We start from the raw sequence: 20243 nt of genomic DNA on the forward strand, positions 1-20243 counted from the left end.
TACCATCAACAAAGATTATTACATACGGCAACAAATGTATTGTTCATTGTTAGTTAATATTAGTTAATGCATTAACAACATTACTAATAATGTTCTCTGCATTTTATAATGTGTTCAGATGTTACACTTAGAACAAACAATATTTAATTTAACTATCTACACAAATTTTCTTTTTTAAATTTGAGATGTGGTTTCTTTGTGAGTCATAAAGGGAGACTAAAACTTGCATAATTACTTATTAACTCTGGGAGGGAGGATGCATGTTCTTTTGTGTAGCGTTCAGCACATCTAAAATACACTGAACAAAGCACAGGTAGAATAGAGATTTGATTGCTGTCACAGAAAATCACCTCAAAGCATAACACTCCATTTGTTTTGCTCTAAGGATTCTGTCCACAAACCTACTCAAGCCTGATGACTCATAATAATTGAGTTGATTGGGTGGATGATGTGGTTTCTTTTATTATTCCGCATATCAAGGTGAACGAACGAGTCTTTAGTTTTGCTTCTTGGTTGAAAACACTGAAAATCTCCATCAGTTTACATCAGACGTCTACTTTTTGAAAAAATATTCTCATGTTTGTCTAGATGCTGTGACAGACTATCATTGTGCATTTGATTGCAGGATTAAATGCAGACATATTGCAAGCAGGATAGACTCTGCAGGGAAGCTAATATGGGTTTCCTCCAGATGAGTTCATGGCCTATGGAAAGGATACTCACCACCTGGAGCTGGCATACGGCCCATCGCCCAGAAGGGTGGGGTGGGCACCATGTAGAGCAGTGGGTCACTGGGGCCAGCAGCTGTGTGGCCGTCCTCTTTCTTCATCAACAAATCTCTCTTTAATTAGCTCACCTAGTGCCCTTTCCCCAGACGAGCACCCAAACACAAGTCTTCCATCAAATCTCTCTGTGATTGCTATCCTTCTCCCTTTGGGATTTCCTGCATTGCACCTGGATCTGAGCAAGAGGCTTAGTGGAATAAGGCATCCTGATGCTAATTAAATGGCCTTTCAGGTTATTTAGTCATTCTGTGATGAGCGGCTGACTATGAACTATTGATAACGTGAAATGAGTTTGAATGACGGACACTATTATGATTAATAAAACAGGGCTTTACCCTAAACTCTAAAAGGGGTATTATGCTTTTTTACAAAGTCTTGATTTTGTTTTGGCGGCGTACTAGAACATGCTCTATGCTTGGTGGTTCGAAAAACGCATAATTTTTCACATAATTATTACAATACCTTTCTCCCCACCCTGGCTCAAATGGCTCCATTAGTTCTGGGTTTGATGAAGGCTCGCCTTCCGAAAAACGAAATGTGTTGTGATTGGTTAGCTGTCCCAGTGCGTTGTGATTGGCAAACAGCTTAGACAGTGTTTCAGTACTGCCACACCCCTTGCCAAAGCAGCAAGTTCCGTCTGCTCTGTTATATTTAAAGATATATTAAGGTATAGTTGATGCTACAGTAGTGTTGGGTCCTATCGTCAGCCTGCGAGATCGCCGATACATGATATTATTGTAATAATTTATTTAATTATATACACACTTAGTTTCATTGCCCGAAACCAGCTCCAGCATAAGGCTAAAAGCAGCCTAATGTTTAAATATGACTTAATTTGTATTTAACATGACAACAGTTGAATAAAAACATTGTAAGTTACTAATTATAATGCTTACATTTCCTTAGTTATTCAAAAAGCAGCTACAGATAACGAGCAAACAACATTAACATTATCAAAGAACATCATCACTCATTAACCTAGCCTAGTCTAGTGCAAGTTTATGCATTTTAAAAAACATGCGCGTTGTAAGTAAAGCTATCTTCAATGCTCTTATGTGTTCACCAGAGCTGATCACCCCTCTAATCATTTGTTTATACCAGCCGGACCTTGGCATGTGTTTCGACCCCCTATACTGCACACGTCTGCAGTGTGTTACGGCTCAGACACAGCCACCGGAGCTTATCGCGGCCACTCTAGTCAATGCTTGTGTTTATACCAGCCGCACTGCGGCTAGATGAATTGTCCCAGAAGCGGCTCTCCATGCTGCATTGTTAAAGTTAGGCTAATCCCCCACCTCGTCCCTACCCACCCCCAACCATTCGAATGGTAGGCGGGATGTATTTTAATGATATACTAATGGGCCGTGTTGTGACATCACAACAACACAAACAATACCGTAGTCCAAAGGAGCTGTTCATTGTAGTTCTTGAAAAGTGATTTTTTTGTGAACATTGAGATTTGTAACTTTGTAGACCTTTTTTATGCACAAACATACACACTGACTAAAATTCAAACAGTGAAAAAGCATAATAGGACTCCTTTAAAGGGATAACTCATCCAAAAATGAAAATACTTTCATTATTTGCACTCTCATGTTGTTCATGTGTAAAACGAAATAAGATATTTTAAATTGTTGCTAACCAAACTATTTTGGTGACCATTGACTTGCATACTAATAACAACAAAAAAAAGAGGCATTCCTCAAAACATCTTCCTTTATGTTTTACAGAAGAAAAAAAGTGCAGATTTGGAACAACAGAGTAAATAATGAGTAATTTTTAAAGGGACACATCATAAAAATCAGACTTTTTCTGTGTTTAATTGCTATATATGGGTCCCTGGTTCATCTACTAACCCAGAAAATGTGAGAAAGGACAACCCACCAACTTTTGGTAAGCCTTTCTCTGCAAGCATGTGAAAAACGAGCCACTCACTGTAACGTAGGAAGAGGATCTCATTATAATATTACCACCCTTTAATCCGTATGTTTCCACCCACGGCGCCGTCATTTCGTTCTCACAAGCGACAGTGGTGTACCAGTTTTAACGCCACAGCAAGAGTTTGAGCAAAGCAGGCTAACTGTTCTGTCATTGGCTGCACAATCAAGCACAGAACACTGTTTGGAGTCCTAGCCTCAGAGGAAACGAGAGCAGTGGATTTATTGAAATATTTACTGTATATTACACTGGTGCCACACAGATCTAATATAAACGTGCCATTTCTTTCCCAGCTCTTTACATTTACAGACACAACCAAATGTTCTTTTTTTAACATAAACTTGTGTATATTTGACAGTTTAAGTGCAATAAGACATGAAAGAGAACTTAGTTTAGTACTCACATGCTGTGTGACGGCCACTTTCATATCAAAGTCGATGCATAAAGATTTAAGTCCAGTCTGTTTGTTCTTTGAAATTGCTTAAAGAATCAGATTGTATTACTTGTATTACTTCACATGCTTCATTTTAACACAATGTGGAAAAAATACAAACCTGAAATGTATTTCGTTATTGTTCTTGGTTAGTCCCTTTAATGAGCTGTGCAAAAGTTGATGTTGATGATACCTTATACCAATAATTTAATGTTTTAGAGTGTTTCAAAGTAAAAACTAGTAGTTAAATGCACTCTAAGCATCTTATGCTTTTGATTTCACACTTACTGTATAATAAGCATAGACCCGTAGGTATTAAAATAACCCTTCACTCTGACAGGCTATTATGAGGTTCCACAGGTCACAAAGCACTGAAATTCTATACATAAAAAGAAGCATTCAGGATGGGCCAGCTCGAGTCAGTTTTTCCAAGCAGTATATTACCTCTGCGGTTGGACAGAAGTCCTGTGAGGTGCCGTTTCGAGAACCCAGAATAAATGTGTTGCTGGGGAATCATGTAGCATGTGTCTTAAACCCTGAGGGACTGCGGCTGAAGCAGATATTCAGGCAAATGCACTTGCTATTCATCGGAGAATGGACAAAGACAAAGCAATCTCCACCTGTGAAGATTGCCTGTGCTCCTCACTGAGCAACAGTCCTCTCAAGTGACTCAGAAAGCCACAGTCTGTCCCTTCCCTCCACCAGCCGAGCTCTGCTGCCCGCAGGCTGCCATATGTGCTCCTGCCATGACTGGCATTTAATTACAAATTAGACATTTTTGTCACCGCAGATGGACGAATGATAGAAAAATGGTGTAAATGGTAGATATACAAGAAGAAAAAACGAAGGGAGTGGTTCGGAGAAGAGAGAGGCAGAGCTTTCGGCTGATTGAGATTTGTCATTTCGCCAGCATTATTTTGGACCTGTTTATGTTTGCGCTTTGAAAAGGTGGGGGAAATGGGATGAGGCTACTGGAAGTAGTTAGCTACTGATGCACAGTTTCCACTGGGGGCTACATGAAAGATATTCAGTAGATACCAAAATCTCCTCTCTTCTAATTAAATTAGATGTGCTCTCTGCCATCTCTCCCAGCCTTCATTCTCGCATTAAATATAAACAGGCCCAAACAACGGCTGTTTGTGTTCTGTTAATATGGCGTGATATCACGCAACATTATGGTTGCCGTAAATATGCCACCCACCACTTGAAGTGAGCCACATTGCTTCATTGTAATCAGAAAATCATTTTCTTAATCAGTATTTTTGTCTATTTTTCCTGTCTGCTAAAACATATCTGCTAAGTAAGTTTTACATTTGCTTTTTAAAAATCATTAATTTAACATAAAAGTCATTAATCACATCCAAAACGACTTACACTGCCTTCAAGCTAAACAACTTTTTTAGTTTATGAATTTCTTAGAAGTCGAAACCTATGACCTTGACGTTAATTGAACCATGTTTGAGCTGTAACACTTGAAAGATCAAAAAATTAAGTTGTTAATTTAAAAAAAAAAATGCTGACTCTGATTATTTTCTTAGATTATTAATTGCATTAAATTAACATGTTTAAATGCATTAAATGAACATATTCTCATGTCTAGTCATTAGGTAAAATTTTAATTTTTTTCTTTTATTTTTTCATAGCTGGAGGCTGCTCTTCATAATCGTGTTCAGTGTGCTTTACTTGGTTTCTCCGCGGCGAGTACTTCACTTCCTCAAGGCTACCTATGGGTAAGTAGAAAAAGAAGCACATACAATATTCATATTATCATAAGCACACTTTGTGGTGATGTCAGAGATTGAAGAGACTAATTATTATTTCTCAAAATTCTGAACGTCGTGTAAAACCTTTAAGTGGACGTAACCTGAATTCAGCAAAGAAGTTTTCTCTGCAAAATAAAACAGGTTTTCATAACAAGCCCTGTGAAATCACCTTTAAAAGTTTCACACAGTAGTCTCGTTCTCCTCCCTCCTCTGGTGCAGTGGGCAATTTATCACATAATCCCCCAAAGCAGGGGGATAAATCCAATTCGAGCCTTGGTTGGACACAAAAGGACGCCCTTGCCTGTGTCTTTGAGTTAATTGTTTTTGTGGGTATTCTAAAGAGCACTGAGGGTGGACTTGGGTGGATTTAAAAGATACAAGGAGACATTCAGTAGAAAATTACATCTGGCCGGATTAGGACCTCGTTCTGGTGTCAGAAATCCTCAGCGTTGCATATCCAAAATATAATTTCATCGACATCTGATCCTAGATCTAAATCTCACTCTGCAGCTTAAATCGTAAGGGTCACTTTTTAAATATTTAGTCTCAGTGGGGCTGCCAGTGTTTCTCATTAAATGTGTTAAAATGTGTTATTATGCAGCATTTGTAAACTTATTTTCTGCACTTCAGAGCTGTGTTTTCATTTATGCCTCTTTTTCAGATATATAAATGTATGTAGGCTTGGTCTACTGCATTCTGTAAGATTAAATGCAGTCGAATTGACTTTGGGGAAGGAATAGTAATTCGATTTAACAGAGTTTGCGAGAGATGTCAGATCTCTAAAAATATAGATTTCCTCCAAGGAGGCAAGGGTGGCAGTGTCTCCTCAAAATACTGGACATGAAAAAAATTAGTAGTAAAAAAAATCGAACATTAAAAAGTACATAAATCGCTTGTTTTTTAAAAAGAAACATTACCTCCCCTGAGCTCATTGAATTTTAACAGACCTCATTAACTGTGCAGTGGGTTTGGTAGGGGGTAATTGAAAATGAATGGGGGAAAGTCACGTGAGAGGAGGCAATTCCACCATCGCGATATGATTGGATATGACTGGTCATGTTTGGCTGTGATTGGCTCATGCGAATCAGTCTGAATTAACAATTTAATGGCGTTAATGGGAAGACTAATTTTAAAAAAGTTAGTAAACAACTCACACATTTAGATATAACCACTTTGTTACATCAGAATAAGACTGAAATGGCATGAAAACATGATCTGTGGTTTATAGTGAGTAATCAGCTTGGTGAAATTTAAAGTAAATCTCCACATCTGTGACCAATATTTACCGAGCTTTAAATAGTTAAAAAGTATTAAAACTATTAAAAAGAACAGCTAGTTCACAAATACAATATATTGTTTAAATTGTTACTTCCTCGAGTTATTAGTTTGGAATAAATGTAAAATGCTTATAAACACTGACTTGATGAAATTCATTCTTGGCTTTAATAAATACAATAATGATTACATAATTTATGTAAAAATATAAAATATAATTGTTTTTCTTTTTCTTTTTCTTTTTCTGATAGTGTAAGTAATGTTGCTTTAACCAAGAAAATGTGACTGGGAAATCTATTTACATTTGATTAAAAAACAATTTTGGCCTCCTCATTTTAGCACGCCACCACACACCACTGGAAGTAAGCTAGCATTTCTCTTTTGCTTTGTTGTGAGTTGTGGCTGTGAAATAATCATTATTTATTACTTTTTGAAGGACTATGGAAATATGATCATCGATCTAATTCGTGTTCCCTCTTCTTCTGTAGTCATTTTTCTCCACATGGGTCTATTACTGTGTTTGCAGCTATTTCAAATGAATGTCTGTTTAAGTCGAAGACTGTTAAAGTTGCCATATTATGACCATTATAAGCTGCTATGTGGACCAGACTTTATCTTGCTAGCCATACGCCTGGTTGTACGAACCTATATAGCAGGGTTAAAGAAACCCCTAAAGCAATCAACACATCTTCCGCTTATAGCAGGTGTCATTTTCTCGGTGAACTTGGTTGGATTGAAAGATGTGAGAAGAGGGGAAATGATTCAGTCGTTTGCTACTTCCAAACTTATAAGTCAGTGATAGCACATCATCATATCACAACACTCAGTTTTCACTGCTAGCGTTCCAAATGAGCAGTGACAGTTATCAGATCACTCTAAGATGGGCTGCTGGGATTTTTCTCCTGGCTCAGATCAAAATAATGACATTGTTTCTAATCAGTCCAAGACAGTAAGCCAGCCAGTCATCCGACAAATTCACTCTTCTTAACCTCTTCACCTTTAATGCTGAGGCTTACGTATTGATTTTTTTTTCTTTTGTCTGTGATGACAGTGTACTTCTTGGGATTTTATATATTTAGTTAGCTGCTTAGTAATGATAAAAATAAGTCGCTTTTTTCTTGTTTGCCAATGCTGTGTTTTTAAGATTTTAAAAACTTTTTGCCTTTATTATGAAAGGACAGATCATACAGGACAGGAAGTGAAGTGGGAGAGAGAGAGAAGGGGGCGGGATCGGGAAAGGTCCTCGAGCTGGGATTCGAACTCGGGACGCCTGTAGTGTGACGACGCTGCATGTTGGCGCACTGCCCTCAAGGCTATCGCCGCCAACAATGCTGTGTTTTTAGAGAAGGTTTTCCTGTAAAATGTTGTTTACAGGGGACTAAGGGAGTGTTAAGAAAACCAGTTTGGAAATGATATATGCCTTTTGGTGCAGTGTGTGGCAGAAGCATCCAGTTTTAAACAAACTGGAAAGAAGAGAGTTCTAATTAAACTACACATCAAGAATTGGATTGGAATTTAAAACTCTGAATGGTGCATACAACATCATTTTTCTATACTTTGTCTGCTATAAATCCAAGCAAATCTTAAACATTTCGTAAAGGCAAATGTTTGAATATATCCAGTGTCTACAGACAGACAGAAGAAGTCTTTCTCCCCAGACTACCTTTGTTCCCTTTAGACTCTTAGTCAATTTCAGCCTAATTAATGCTCTGTTGTCCAGAGCTTTGGCTCTAAGGCTGGTTTTCAGGGCTTTCGGGCCAAAAAAAACAGAGATGCGTCCAGGGCATGATTCCAGATATCCACTCCTCCAAACAAGTACTGATGAGTTTGTCGGGGAACTGTAATTCCACCTAGTCTGTGGAGGAATTGAATCGAAAGAGGAGGGGTAGGTCATCGTCGAGTTCGCACACGTGGATTTGCACCTGAGAACAACGGCTCACTGGAGGTTGCGGATGAGTAGCAAAAACGCAGAGAGATCCAGTTATTTTCCGCGCTTCTTGCTCGAAGATAAGCCTTCCCTATCTCCCACTGCGCTGCCACAACAGGCCGTTATTTGCTCTGTCTCTCTCTTCCCAGCCCACGAGACCTTAGCCATCCAGATTCTACGCTGTGATACAAATCAGACAAATGATTGCATGCAAATTAGAGGGGAACTGTAAGGCTAAAGACTATATTTAGCCCAGCCATTTTGCTCACATAACGTGACTCCAAATGAGAATTAATCTCCACTGTCCGGCAGCATCCCTCCCATTTTGCTGTTGTTTTGCCATTCTTGGGTTGAGATTACACTCCACTCGGCCAGCCCCAGTCGCTCAGTATCCTGAGGTAATCATAAATGATGGCCCCTAAACAAGGGCTGCTTATAATGAGGCCAGCAGACTCCCTGTAATACTCTTCCCCTTTATCTCCCTCCGTTAAACCACCTCTCGAAGGCTTTTTTGTATGGATTTTGTAATTGGAGCAGTTTAGTGCCGCACAAGGAGAGATGAGCCAATTTGCGTGGCGGGCATGATGGGATGCTGATCAGTTCGTTTAATTTCTAATAGTGAGCGGGTTGCTTTCATTGCATTATGCATGAACGAGTAACCATGAGAGAGCGCGGGGTGTGAAGACAAACACTATTTTTCACAAACTGGGGGATTATTAATTTATGATGCAATGCAATCCAAATGTGCTACAAGAGTCTGCATTTTAAAGCAACTCGGTAGGAAAATGAATGGGTGCAGAACCTAGATCAATTGTTGAGGCAAAGCACCAGAGGATGGATTTATGAGCAGCACTGCGCTGAAGTCTTATTCTGTCAACTACATGTAATTTCACCAAGGATCGAGTTTGTCATCTCAGTCTCTGTCTTAAGAAGGCGATCAATCATCAACCCAAAGGAAACCTTCCATTGTCAAACAGCTCAGCGGTTTTCAAAAGACATCTCTCCACCCCACCTTTTCCTCTGCTTCAGCGATGAAAAGATCCCTGGAGTTTCAAAAAAAAAATGTTTGAAGTTATCGAGCTGACGCTGGGAATGCATTAGGGGTGATAGAGTATGAATTTTAGAGGCTTTATCAAGCGAAAGACTATGGGTTGGATTTTTACGAGAGATATGATATGCCATTTCCGTGAAATTGAAATTGACAGGAATAAAATAACAGGGCTGGGAAACATTAAAGTACACAGGAAGTGAAAGAGTTTTCTGCCGTTTGAAATTTCCTCCGTGTGGTTCTCGGCGCTGGAAGTGAAAGCACAAAGCCGAGGGAGTGGTTGAAAGTGGCAGAGAAACAGAAAGCCCTTCCCTTCCTCTATTATTTTCCTTCTCTACCTGTACAGTCATGGATGTGAGAGCGGTTTTGGTTGGATGACTACCTATAATAGCACTGTCCTTGCTCTGTTTTTGCAGGTAGCCGGTGGAGGTGATTCCACTCAAGGCCAGGTGGACATCTTCTCCTTGAACAGACCCACACCTCGGCCTGTCAAATCCCTCCAGATGGGAGCTCGAGTGAGGTGTTTGGAGTATGTGCCTGAGCCCAGCCCTTTAGAGGATGCTGAAACCGGCCCTCACACCTCCACGGGAGTTGGAAATACTATCTGTGTGGGACTTGATGATGGCAGGTAATATATACACTTAAAAAAAGTTTTTACTCGGTCATTGCTAATTAAAAGAGTAGTTCACTTCCAGAACAAAAAATTCCTGATAATTTACTCACCCCCATATCATCCAAGGTGTTCATGTCTTTCTTAAGGTTTTTGAGGAAAACATTACAGGGTTGAAGGTCCAAATTGCAGTTTCAGTACAGCTTCAAAGGGCTCTACGCGATCTCAGCTGAGGAATAAGGGTTTTGTCTAGCGAAACTAAAAAAAAAATCCAAATTGATATACTTTTTAACCACAAATGCTCGTCTTACACCTGCTTGACTTCAGGCATTACATAATCACGTTGAAAAGGTCGTGATGTAGGCAGAAGTACCGACCCAGTGTTTACAAAACTAACGTGCAAAGAAAGTCAAATTGATTTGGCAGTTGGAGGATAAAATGAGAACTTTTTGAACCGGAGTACACACATGTAGAACTATGATGATGACATTTCAAATGTCATTATGTAATACATGAAGTCGTAGATGCGCATCACAGAGCTAGTGCAAGATGAGCATTTGCGGTTGAAATGTATATCAATTTTAATTTTTTTTTTTTAGAAAATGACATTTTGCTAGATAAGACCCTTATTCCTTGGGTGGGATCATGTAGAGCCCTTTGAAGCTGCACTGAAACTGCAATTTGGACCTTCAACCCCATTGATCCCTATTGAAGTCCACTATGTGGAGAAAAATGCTTCAATGTTTTCTTCAAAAACCTTAATTTCTTTTCGAATGAAGAGAGAAAGGCATGAATATTTGGATGACATGGGGGTGAGTAAATTATCAGGAAATTTTTATTCTGGAAATGAACTAATCCTTTAATTAAAAATAAACAGCAAGCAACACATTGAATTAAACATTACATTTTGAAGGATTTTCTGGTTAAACATACTCCAATAAATAACTTAATTTTTTTTTTTTTACAGTTTGTATGTTTAATTTAAAATGTGTTGCGTTCCTCAATTAAAAATATTAAAGTACCTGATAAATATCTAAAGGCGTCTACAAAGCCAAGTTAAGGTTGCTTCAGTATCAAAGATATTGATGCTGCTTTGGTTCTATGTAAATGAAGTACCTTATCAATGCTTCTTTTATTTTTCTGTCAGCTCACTTGGCTGTGAGAACCAAGCGGTAGCCAAGACTAATAGCCTAATAGTGGTTTGTTTTGAGCACATGTCTAGCAATAGGGGAAATGGAAAGGTAAAAGCCTTTTAATCAGATTTAAGGTGCCATTACAGCCATTGCAGTGCACATGGGGATAAGAAACAGGTTATGACTATTCTTATAGGCTAAAAAGTGTTTTACACAAGTTTAGCAACTCCGGAGTAATTTAACCGTCTGGTTGTGTTAGGATTCCTGTCACACTTGTGCTGTTCCAAACAATTGCTTATAAATCTCTCATTATGTAATATTATCACCAAATATTGGATTCATTCTTTTTGTCAACTTGTTTTCTTTCATTTAGGACTGGTTTTGTGTTTATATTTGCATTTGATTAATCATAGGCCTCATTTATCTGAGAGTAGGTACCTCGTTTGGAGTCCGGTCATTTTTGACTGGGAACACCACAAGTGTGGCTTTGTGCAATTTTGTACAGTTTTGCCTACTTTCAGATGAATGAGGCTTACGATTAATCAGATGCAAATAGAAACACAAAACCAGTCCTAAATGAAAGAAAACAAGCTGACAAAAAGATTGAATCCAATATTTGGTGATAATATAGCATCATGACAGATTTAAAAGCAGTTGTTTTTGAGTCTGGTCATTTTTGACCAGAACCAGGAACACCACAAGTGTGACTTTTTGCAATTTTGTTCAAAATAAAAGCTTCTTGATTAAATATTAAATGAAGCATACTAGTGTGATACACAGTGCAAAGTTTCATAATTTTTTCTCTCATATTATGAAAATTATTCATAAAAAAAATATTTTTTCAAATAACGAGGTACCTTCTCTCAGAAAAATGAGGCCTACGATTAATCAGATGCAAATAGAAACACAAAACCAGTCCTAAATAAAAGAAAACAAATTGACAAAAAGAATGAATCTAGTCTTTAGTGATAATATAGCATAATAAGAGATTTATAAGCAGTTGTTTGGAGTCCAGTCATTTTTGACTGGGAACACAACAAGTATGACTAGGTGAAATACAACCCACAAAAAATTACGAAAATTCGAAAAAAAATTCAAAGAAATACTTATACCCTGTGTGAACAAATCAGTAAGGTAACAATCACTAGTTAATGATAACATTAACTAGTATTTTCGAGAAAAAAAAAAAAAAACAATGTTAAAAGGTTGACTTCATTAATTTCCTCACGACCTCAGATGCAGTCTTTGTAGTACTGTATGTAGTGTATACTAAAAACTTTAAAAAACAAATGTTAAAAACTTTTGGGTAGTTTCATGGGCCTTTGTGAAAACGTTTTTGAGGTGCAGGCATTTTTGCAGAAATTAAATAATTTTCTCTTTTAAAATCACTGTGATTTTCTGAGTAAGTTCAATCATTTATGAAGGTTGAGAAGAACAATAGGTATTCTGAGAGATTTTTTATGCAAATGAAAGGGACTGATTAGCTACAGAGAGCAGAATTTTTCCTTTCAAAATATAATTTCACAATATCAGGGCAAGTGCACATTAGCCTTCCTTTCTTCGTTTTAAGATTATGCTTCTTCCAACATAGATGTCCTTATATATTCTTCAATGTTTTTCTTTCAAAGCATTCTGGTCTATGGCAGTATGGACACGGCCGCCCAGTGTCTCGTGACTCTCCGTAACCCCGAGGGCTGTCCAGTTCTGTGTCTCAAACACTGCAGGAACTTCCTGTTCGCTGGCCTTCGGGATGGAACGCTGATGGTGTACGAGAGACGTAGCGGAGGTACGAGTTACATAACGCTTGATGTCTCATTATATTGTACACTCATGCTGCCTTCAAATACACGTCACAAGCTCTTACTTCTAAATTAGATTCCAGCTGTAATGCTTTCAAGTTAGAAATGTAATGTGAAAGTAGATAGGCAGTAACAGTTTAAGCAATATATTTAATTTTTGAACTTATGTTCAAATATTCTTTTTTAACAAGTTTTAACAAGTTAACAAGTTTTAACAAGTTTTGAATATTTCAAATCATCAGTCATCAAAGCTTGGTAAATACTGGTCACAGACTCAGAGATTTACTTTAAATTTCACCAAGCTGATTACTCACTACAAACTTTCACAGATGATGCCATTTTAAGTCTGATTTTGATGTAACAAAGTGGTTATATCTAAGTATGTAAGTTTACTTACTTTTTAAAATTAGTATTTCCATTAACGCCATTATATTGTTAATTCAGACTGTTTGGCGAACACAGAACGCGCACGAACATAAGAGGCAGGATTACTCGCATGAACCAACCACAGCTGAACATAACCAGTCATATCTAATCATATCGCAATGGAGGCATTGCCTCCTCCCATGTGACTTTCCCCAATTCATTCTCAGTTACCCCCCACCAAACTCACCGCATGCTGTAGGAAGTCTGATAAAACTCAATAGGCTCAGGGGAGGTGAGAGAAATGCGGACTCCAGTTGTAAGTTTACCTGCTGGTAGGGTTGGGTATTGAGAACCGGTTTTAGAACCGGTTCCAAATTTCCAAGAATCGATTGTTCGATAAGACACGTGCATTTCGGTTTCACTTAACGATTCCTGCATTCGCATTTTAATGCGATTTTAAGTTTGAAATCAAACAATTTAGGCGAAGGAAGGGAAAGAATTTGCGTGATGTTTGCGCAAACACAATGAACAACGGTCCAGGTACGGTTTCCCAGCCTGTGTCCGTTCTCGAACCACTCCGTGCATTTCCACTGCAAGAAAAGTTGTTCCGGGCCAGATCCGACGTCTCTTTCACATTAACTTCCCAATATGCACAAAATACATCAGTATATCATCATAAACACAGGCTTTTTTTGACGAAAGTGAAAGTGAAAGTGAAAGTAAACAGATGAGTAAGAAACAGTATTTTTAGATCTGTGTGCTTTCGGTGTTATTTATGCTATTGTTAATTTATTTGCTTGTTCCTATTTTATTACTGACTTTTATTATTGTTTACTTGCCTTTAACAATTTAATGTTTGAATTTTTTTTTTTTATGTTATTGGAATCGAAACTAGGAATCGGAATCGGAATCGATAAAATTCAAATGATACACAACCCTACCTGCTGGTGTCACTGTTGAACAATGTTTCCTTAAAAAAACAAGTGATTTACACACTTTTTAATGTTAAATTGTGTAATACTGGCTTTGTTTTATTTTTGTACTACGAATTTTTCTCATCCAATATTTCCTTCTCGTAGGAACCTCTTCTAATGTCCAGTTCAGATATCATAGAGTCTAGAGTCTTTTATGTAAAAAAAAAAAAACCCCTGTACTCCGTACTTCCGTATTTAATTCAAGGCCTCACAATATGCATGAGGCTTTATATAGTTGTTTCTCTTTGCTTTTACGCATTATGCAAAACAAAGCTTATTTATTCTGCATACATTGCCTGTGTTTGTTTAGGATTGCGGATAATCACTTCGGATTTAAACGACTATGTTATTTCTATCCTATTAGGCTTGTTTTTTGCTCTTTATCACATTAGCACAGAAATGGACAGTTATATTCAGTATGTTTTCTCTTTCCGTTTTCTCACTAATGGGATTAAACACTAAATGGGTGGGATAATTAAGAAGGGTAATTATTAGTATGTCCCCGAATGAAAGGGACTCAATAGAGTGAAAGGGTAATCAAATCAAATTAATAGTACAAATGAATCTGATTGTCCCCGTGTTCAATTTGCTCTTTCATCAACCTTCCATTCAAACATTCAAGGATGTTTTTGCAGTCCCTCCTCTGTTAGCTGAATGCCTCAGTGAGTACGTGAAAGATATTAGTTCTGTCATGTATTCTGAATGCATCCAGAGATGAGACAGGGGTGATAAGATTGTTCTGGGTATGTATTAGTTAGATAGAAAGCCAATGGATTCGGGATTACCTTGAAAGCAATTTATGATTTCACAAGTCTGTCCTCCGCTCGCGCCTGCGCCTTATTCATTTGCGGTACGTAAGTGTGGGCTAATGACAACACAAGACGGGCGGGCATGCAGAACTCTTGCATTCGGAGACATGATAGATAGCGAGGGACTGTGCGCTGTGTGCGTACGTGTATGTTGGGGGTGGTGCAAGGCAGACAACCCTGGCACAATGGGTTTATCACAGTGCACTACTTACCTGGCTGTCAACAAGGAATTACCGCCAGTGAAGTGGAAAGTAAGATTAATTATGCTGATGTGCAGTGTGGCGATTGAATATTACTATTCATATAGTGGAAAGAAATAAATTACAAACAGTTATATTCCCTGGGAAGTACAGGCTGGATTTTTAAAAACAGATTTATTTGTTTATTTATTTAATAAATAAATAAATAAATTCCACAAATTATTCTGTGGAGCAGTACATTGCCCTCAAAAAAGTTAATGTTGTAATAAACACTGGGGTCTTACGTGAGATTAATCAGAAAGCTTTTTGAAACGTATGAGCAAGCCGAAATTGCTTGGGGGGGAGATTTCGTGTTTTTCTTCCTTTTTTTCCTAGATACATTAGGAGGGCAGGATCATTTTGTTGCGTTTAATCAATAGTATGCAGAATTTATAAGGATAATAATGAGGTGTCTAACTTTCCGAAGAACAAATACGTAAATATATTGCACCCAGAAGCAATAAGTGCCCATCTGAATGAAACGGCGTCTCTCTTCCTTCCACTTTATTACTTTTGGAGCAATAAAGTAAAGACTGCATCTCTAGATGCTTTGAGTGTCCAGATAAGTCCTCTCCGCCCCTGAAGGTCCTCGGCTTTGAAGGAGGCGAATCTGAGGCGGCCTTCGTTTGAGTGTGAGGGGGTACCGAGTGGCTGAGGGGATGTTTTCAAAGCATATGCACGAAAAAAGTGAGAAGACTGACATTTTGAATATGCCATGCAATTAACCTGAGGAAGTCGGAAGTCATTGTAAAGCTATTCTGGTTTCAAAGGCAGAAATAAACAACTCGAAATGTTAATTAAATGGCTCGCTGGGGTTCCTCTCTAATTTTGCTTCATTAACACACTGTGATGGGGGCGAAAAAGACGAAGGAAAAAAGCTTATGTAATGCATCCCATAATGGTGTCCGTGGTGGCTACATTGCAAACCCTGTGATTAAAACTCAAGGAAAAAGTCTGGCGTGTTCTGAGCACGCTGGAGAGAAATGTATAAATTGGATTACACAACACGCTGCAGTTATTAACATAGCACTGTTAGCGCATTAGCATAGAAAGTTCTAGTTTTATTGAGGGAGATATGCAGTCCACAAACACGCTTTGCAGTGCTTGCGGTAGCTGTATGTTTTTAAGACGTAGCCAGAAATTATACAGTTCCACCACCAGTTATACATATTTGTCTTGCAAACACAAGGATTTACTCTTGAGTATTAATGAAACCAATTTACTTTAAGTGACTTGCTCAGGGCAAAGCAGTGGAATTAGCATGCAGCACATTTTGTAGCTCTGCTATTTGAAGCATTCATTTATAAGGAAAAATAACATACGAATTTACTAGCTTTGAATATCTTTGGCCATATTTGAAATGTTCCACCAGATAGGATTAGCGATTTGCCTTCAAGCAAGGTATTTCACAAACCTCATTGTATTCGCTACTCATGTACTTTTACCTCCTTTTTCTGTTTTCTGTGTCATAAAGCTTAGAATATGCAAAGTGAAATATTTTGGGGTATTTTCCGGGTAATACATTTTTAAAGCTCATTATGATCAAAACAAACATAAACCATTTTTATATTTATTGTGTTAGAATTATTATTATTCATTTAAAAAAGTTTGCAGTATACTGCACAGGGAGTATAGTGTCAGCTTGATATGACTTATGAAATATAAAACAGGGTAAATATCACTTGTGAGCTGTAATTTAGGTTAGATAAAATCCTTGCTACGAAATTTTCATTAGCAGTTAATCAATTTCTACCTAGGACAGAAATGAACTTTTTCTTCAAGGACATAATTTGCACCTTGGAATTGTTTTCCAAGGGCAGTTATTGCTCTTGATGTTGAATTAATGATTATTAATATCACTTAATAGAATACATTTTTAAAAATCCAGCTCTAGCTACACAGACAAAACAATCTAAGAACTGTGTGTGAATTAGTTTATTGCTTTTTACAAATTAGAAAAACAAGACTACACATTGGTTACTTTAGTAGCATGGAAAATGAAACTTATAAATTATGTATAGAATGTAAGCAAAAAACAGAAACGTGTGATTAGAATAGGTTGCAAGGTGCACACGTAAACGTAATGCTGTAGTCGACACATTTCATTTAGTTTCACTGTCACTTTAATCCCAAAAGGCATAATAGATTTAGTTCATTTTTGTCGCCTTATCTTGAATTTTGGGGCCTTTTTGTTTATTTTTGCCCCGAGCCAGCATTTGTTTCCTTCTGTCTTTCCAGCACAAACTTCTGTTAAACATGATAAATAATTTGAGATGTTGTGGAAATCACACTCTGGTAGAAATAATGTACCCAATTCCTGTGTAAAAAATAAAAAAAAAGTTTGTTTTAAGAGCCTTAGGGTGTCAAAGAATCTTCGTATGGTGAACTTACTGTGTGTTTTTGTGTTTCTCTCTTGTAGGGGAACTGTGGAACCAGGACTCCTGTAGAAAAGTAACAGTTGGTTCAGATCCCATCAGGACACTGCTTGCCTTGGAGGACTCGGTCTGGGCTAGCTGTGCTAACACAGTAACTGTAGTTCACGTCTCCAGTTTGTCCACTCAGGTAGACCCATCATTTCAAAGCTCTACTCATGTTGATTTGCTTTCAGACCAAACTTTAGCAAATGGAAGAGCACAGACTATGTTTCACAGGCACTTGGCCAACACTGACTGACAAATTAGCTTGTGTGTGAAGATCAATAATCCTACCGAGGAGCTGCAATCCATATGGCCAGGGTTTCTCCTCTAGGGTCTCTTTTTTCCCCTCTTGCTTTTAAACCACACAGGATGAGTAAATAGTTCTGACATGTTCATAATCTTCTCCGGCTGTCTCAAATATGGAGGAGCCGTACCCCAGGGATCTACCCCATGGGCCTCCATAACCCTGAGCCTTCCTTTAGTTCTGCCTTCTTGGGTTTTATCTCTGGAATCAAACATCTCTTTTATCCTTTGAGATTTCTGTGGATGCGCCCATCAGAGAGGAGATTTGAGCTAGTGGTAGGTGAGTGGGCCCCTGCTGCTTTTCGGTTGATCCTCCACGGTTCAGGCCAGTGCTCTGTTTTGTTCGACTGATTACATTGTATCCCTTTCCCTGCGGAGCCATGCAGGCCCAGCAGCTGGAGGGGGAAGCGTCTCCTCTACAGCTGTAAATCTGCCTCCTTGGGACTCATGGCAAAGTGGAGTACAATGATGTGTGTCGGCGGGATAAGCAACAGAGCCTGTGCGAATTTGTCTCTCTTGTCACAGTTTTTTAGGTAAGAATTCCACGTTATGCAGCGTGCCATCTTGTTCCCTTGACCCGAAACGATTGAGGCCGCTGGATCGCTATTGATGTAGAATGCTGAAAGCATTTCAACCACTGTACTGCAGAGAAAACAAACAGTGATGGTTGGGCTTGTATGCACTATGCAGAGAATACACATAATAATAAAACCCTGCACACATTTTTGGGACTGCAACCAACTTGATTTGCAAGTTTTGTTCATTAATATGTAGGCCCTCTTTACACCTGGTAGTAAAGGCCGTGACACACTAAACTGACATCAAAGAACTAACTGTGATGAAAGCAGGCAGTGTTGGCACCTTGCATTTGTGTGTGTGCAAAAAAAGTTGGGCTTGAACACATCGCAAAGAGCACTAGCCAGCGGCTACCTAGCATGTACATTCTGCACCTGCATGAGAGGAAATAACTTTCTGTATTAGTGTAACCCCTCTGGTCTTAACCGCCTCGCTCTGAGCGAGACTCGAACCCGGCCGAACACAGCCTCCAACGTAAGTCGGTAGTGTGCCTCTTGAGATCAAGGGAATAAGGTTTACCTGCATAGCTCTCACCAGCTCTTACCTCCTAAACCTCACTCCCATCTGGGTCATGCCATCAGTGTAACCCCTCCAGTCCTAGCTGCCCTGTTCCGAGCAAGACTCGAACCCGGGTCACTGACATGGGAGGTGGGCATGCTAACAAGGATGCTAAAAGCCACAGCCTCCAATGTAAGCTGCTAGTGTGCCTCTTAAGATCAGGGAAGTAAGGTTTACCTGCGCAGCTCTTACCAGCTGGCCTCCGTTACACTCATCCTCCGTTACACTCATCCTCTTAAACCTCACTCCCATCCAGGTCACGGCACCAATGTAACCCCTCTGGTCCTAACCGGCCCACTCTAAACGTCACTCGAACCCTGGTTGCCAACAGGGAAGGTGGGCACACTAACAAGTATGCTAAATTCCACAGCCTCTAGCTTAAGTCACTAGTGCGTCTCTTAAGACTAGGAGAGTAAGGTTTACTTGCATAGCTCTTACCAGCTGGCCTATGTCACACTCACCCTCCTAAAACTCACTCCCATCTGGGTCATGGCAACAATGTAACCCCCTCCGGTCCTAACCGCCTCGCTCTGAGCGTGACTCGAATCCTGGTTGCCAGCATGGGAGGTGGGCACACTAACAAGTATGTGAAAGGCCACAGCCTCCAGCTTAAGTTACTAGTGCGCCTCTTAAGATTATGGCAGTGAGGTTTACCTGTGCAGCTCTTATCAGCTGGCCTCTGTTATACTCACCCTCCTCAGGGACATTGACATGGGAGGCAGGTGCTAACAACTACACTAGAGGCCTGCTAAAGATGATAAAGCTACCTGAGCAGCTCTTATCAGCTGGCCTCTGTTACACTGACCCACTTAAACCTCACTCCCATCTGGGTCACGGCACCAATGTAACCCCTCTGGTCCTAGCCACCCCATTCCAAGTGGGATTCGAACCAGGGTTGCTGACATGGGAGGCGCATGCACTAACAAGGATGCTAAAGACCTGCTAAAGACGTTAAAGCTACCTGCGCAGCTCTTACCAGCTGGCCTACATTACACTGAGCCTCATAAACCTCACTCCCATCTAGGTCACAGCACCAATATAACCCCTCAGATTTTAATCGCCCCACTCCAAGTGAGACTGGGACCCGGGTCGTCTACATGCGAGGCGTGTGTGCTGAAAAGAATGCTAAAGGCCTATGAAAGATTATAAAGCTACCTGCGCAGCTCTTACCCGCTGGCCTCTGATACACTCACCCTCCTAAACCTCACTCCAATCCGGGTCACGGCACCAATGTAACCCCTCCGGTCCTAATTGCCCCGCTTCTGAGCGGAACTCAAACCAGGGACGCCA

General features: G+C 39.3%; 1 protein-coding gene across 3 annotated transcripts in view; it reads left to right on the forward strand.

Moving 5' to 3' along the window:
• The window catches only part of arhgef10la (Rho guanine nucleotide exchange factor (GEF) 10-like a), a 412439-nt gene that overhangs the window by 98958 nt on the left and 293238 nt on the right, over positions 1-20243 (forward strand). For all 3 annotated transcript variants that reach the window (XR_007828683.1, XM_051122260.1, XM_051122262.1), the window contains 4 exons: positions 4800-4886; positions 9586-9797; positions 12541-12698; positions 17519-17661. Coding sequence is in view for 2 of the 3 variants with exons in the window: in XM_051122260.1 (XP_050978217.1) it covers positions 4800-4886; positions 9586-9797; positions 12541-12698; positions 17519-17661 (600 nt within the window). In the remaining variant the exon portion in view is untranslated. The remainder of the gene's footprint in view (positions 1-4799; positions 4887-9585; positions 9798-12540; positions 12699-17518; positions 17662-20243) is intronic.

This window comes from Labeo rohita, chromosome 11 (assembly GCF_022985175.1).
Source record: "Labeo rohita strain BAU-BD-2019 chromosome 11, IGBB_LRoh.1.0, whole genome shotgun sequence".
In the NCBI taxonomy this organism is placed as follows: domain Eukaryota; kingdom Metazoa; phylum Chordata; class Actinopteri; order Cypriniformes; family Cyprinidae; genus Labeo; species Labeo rohita.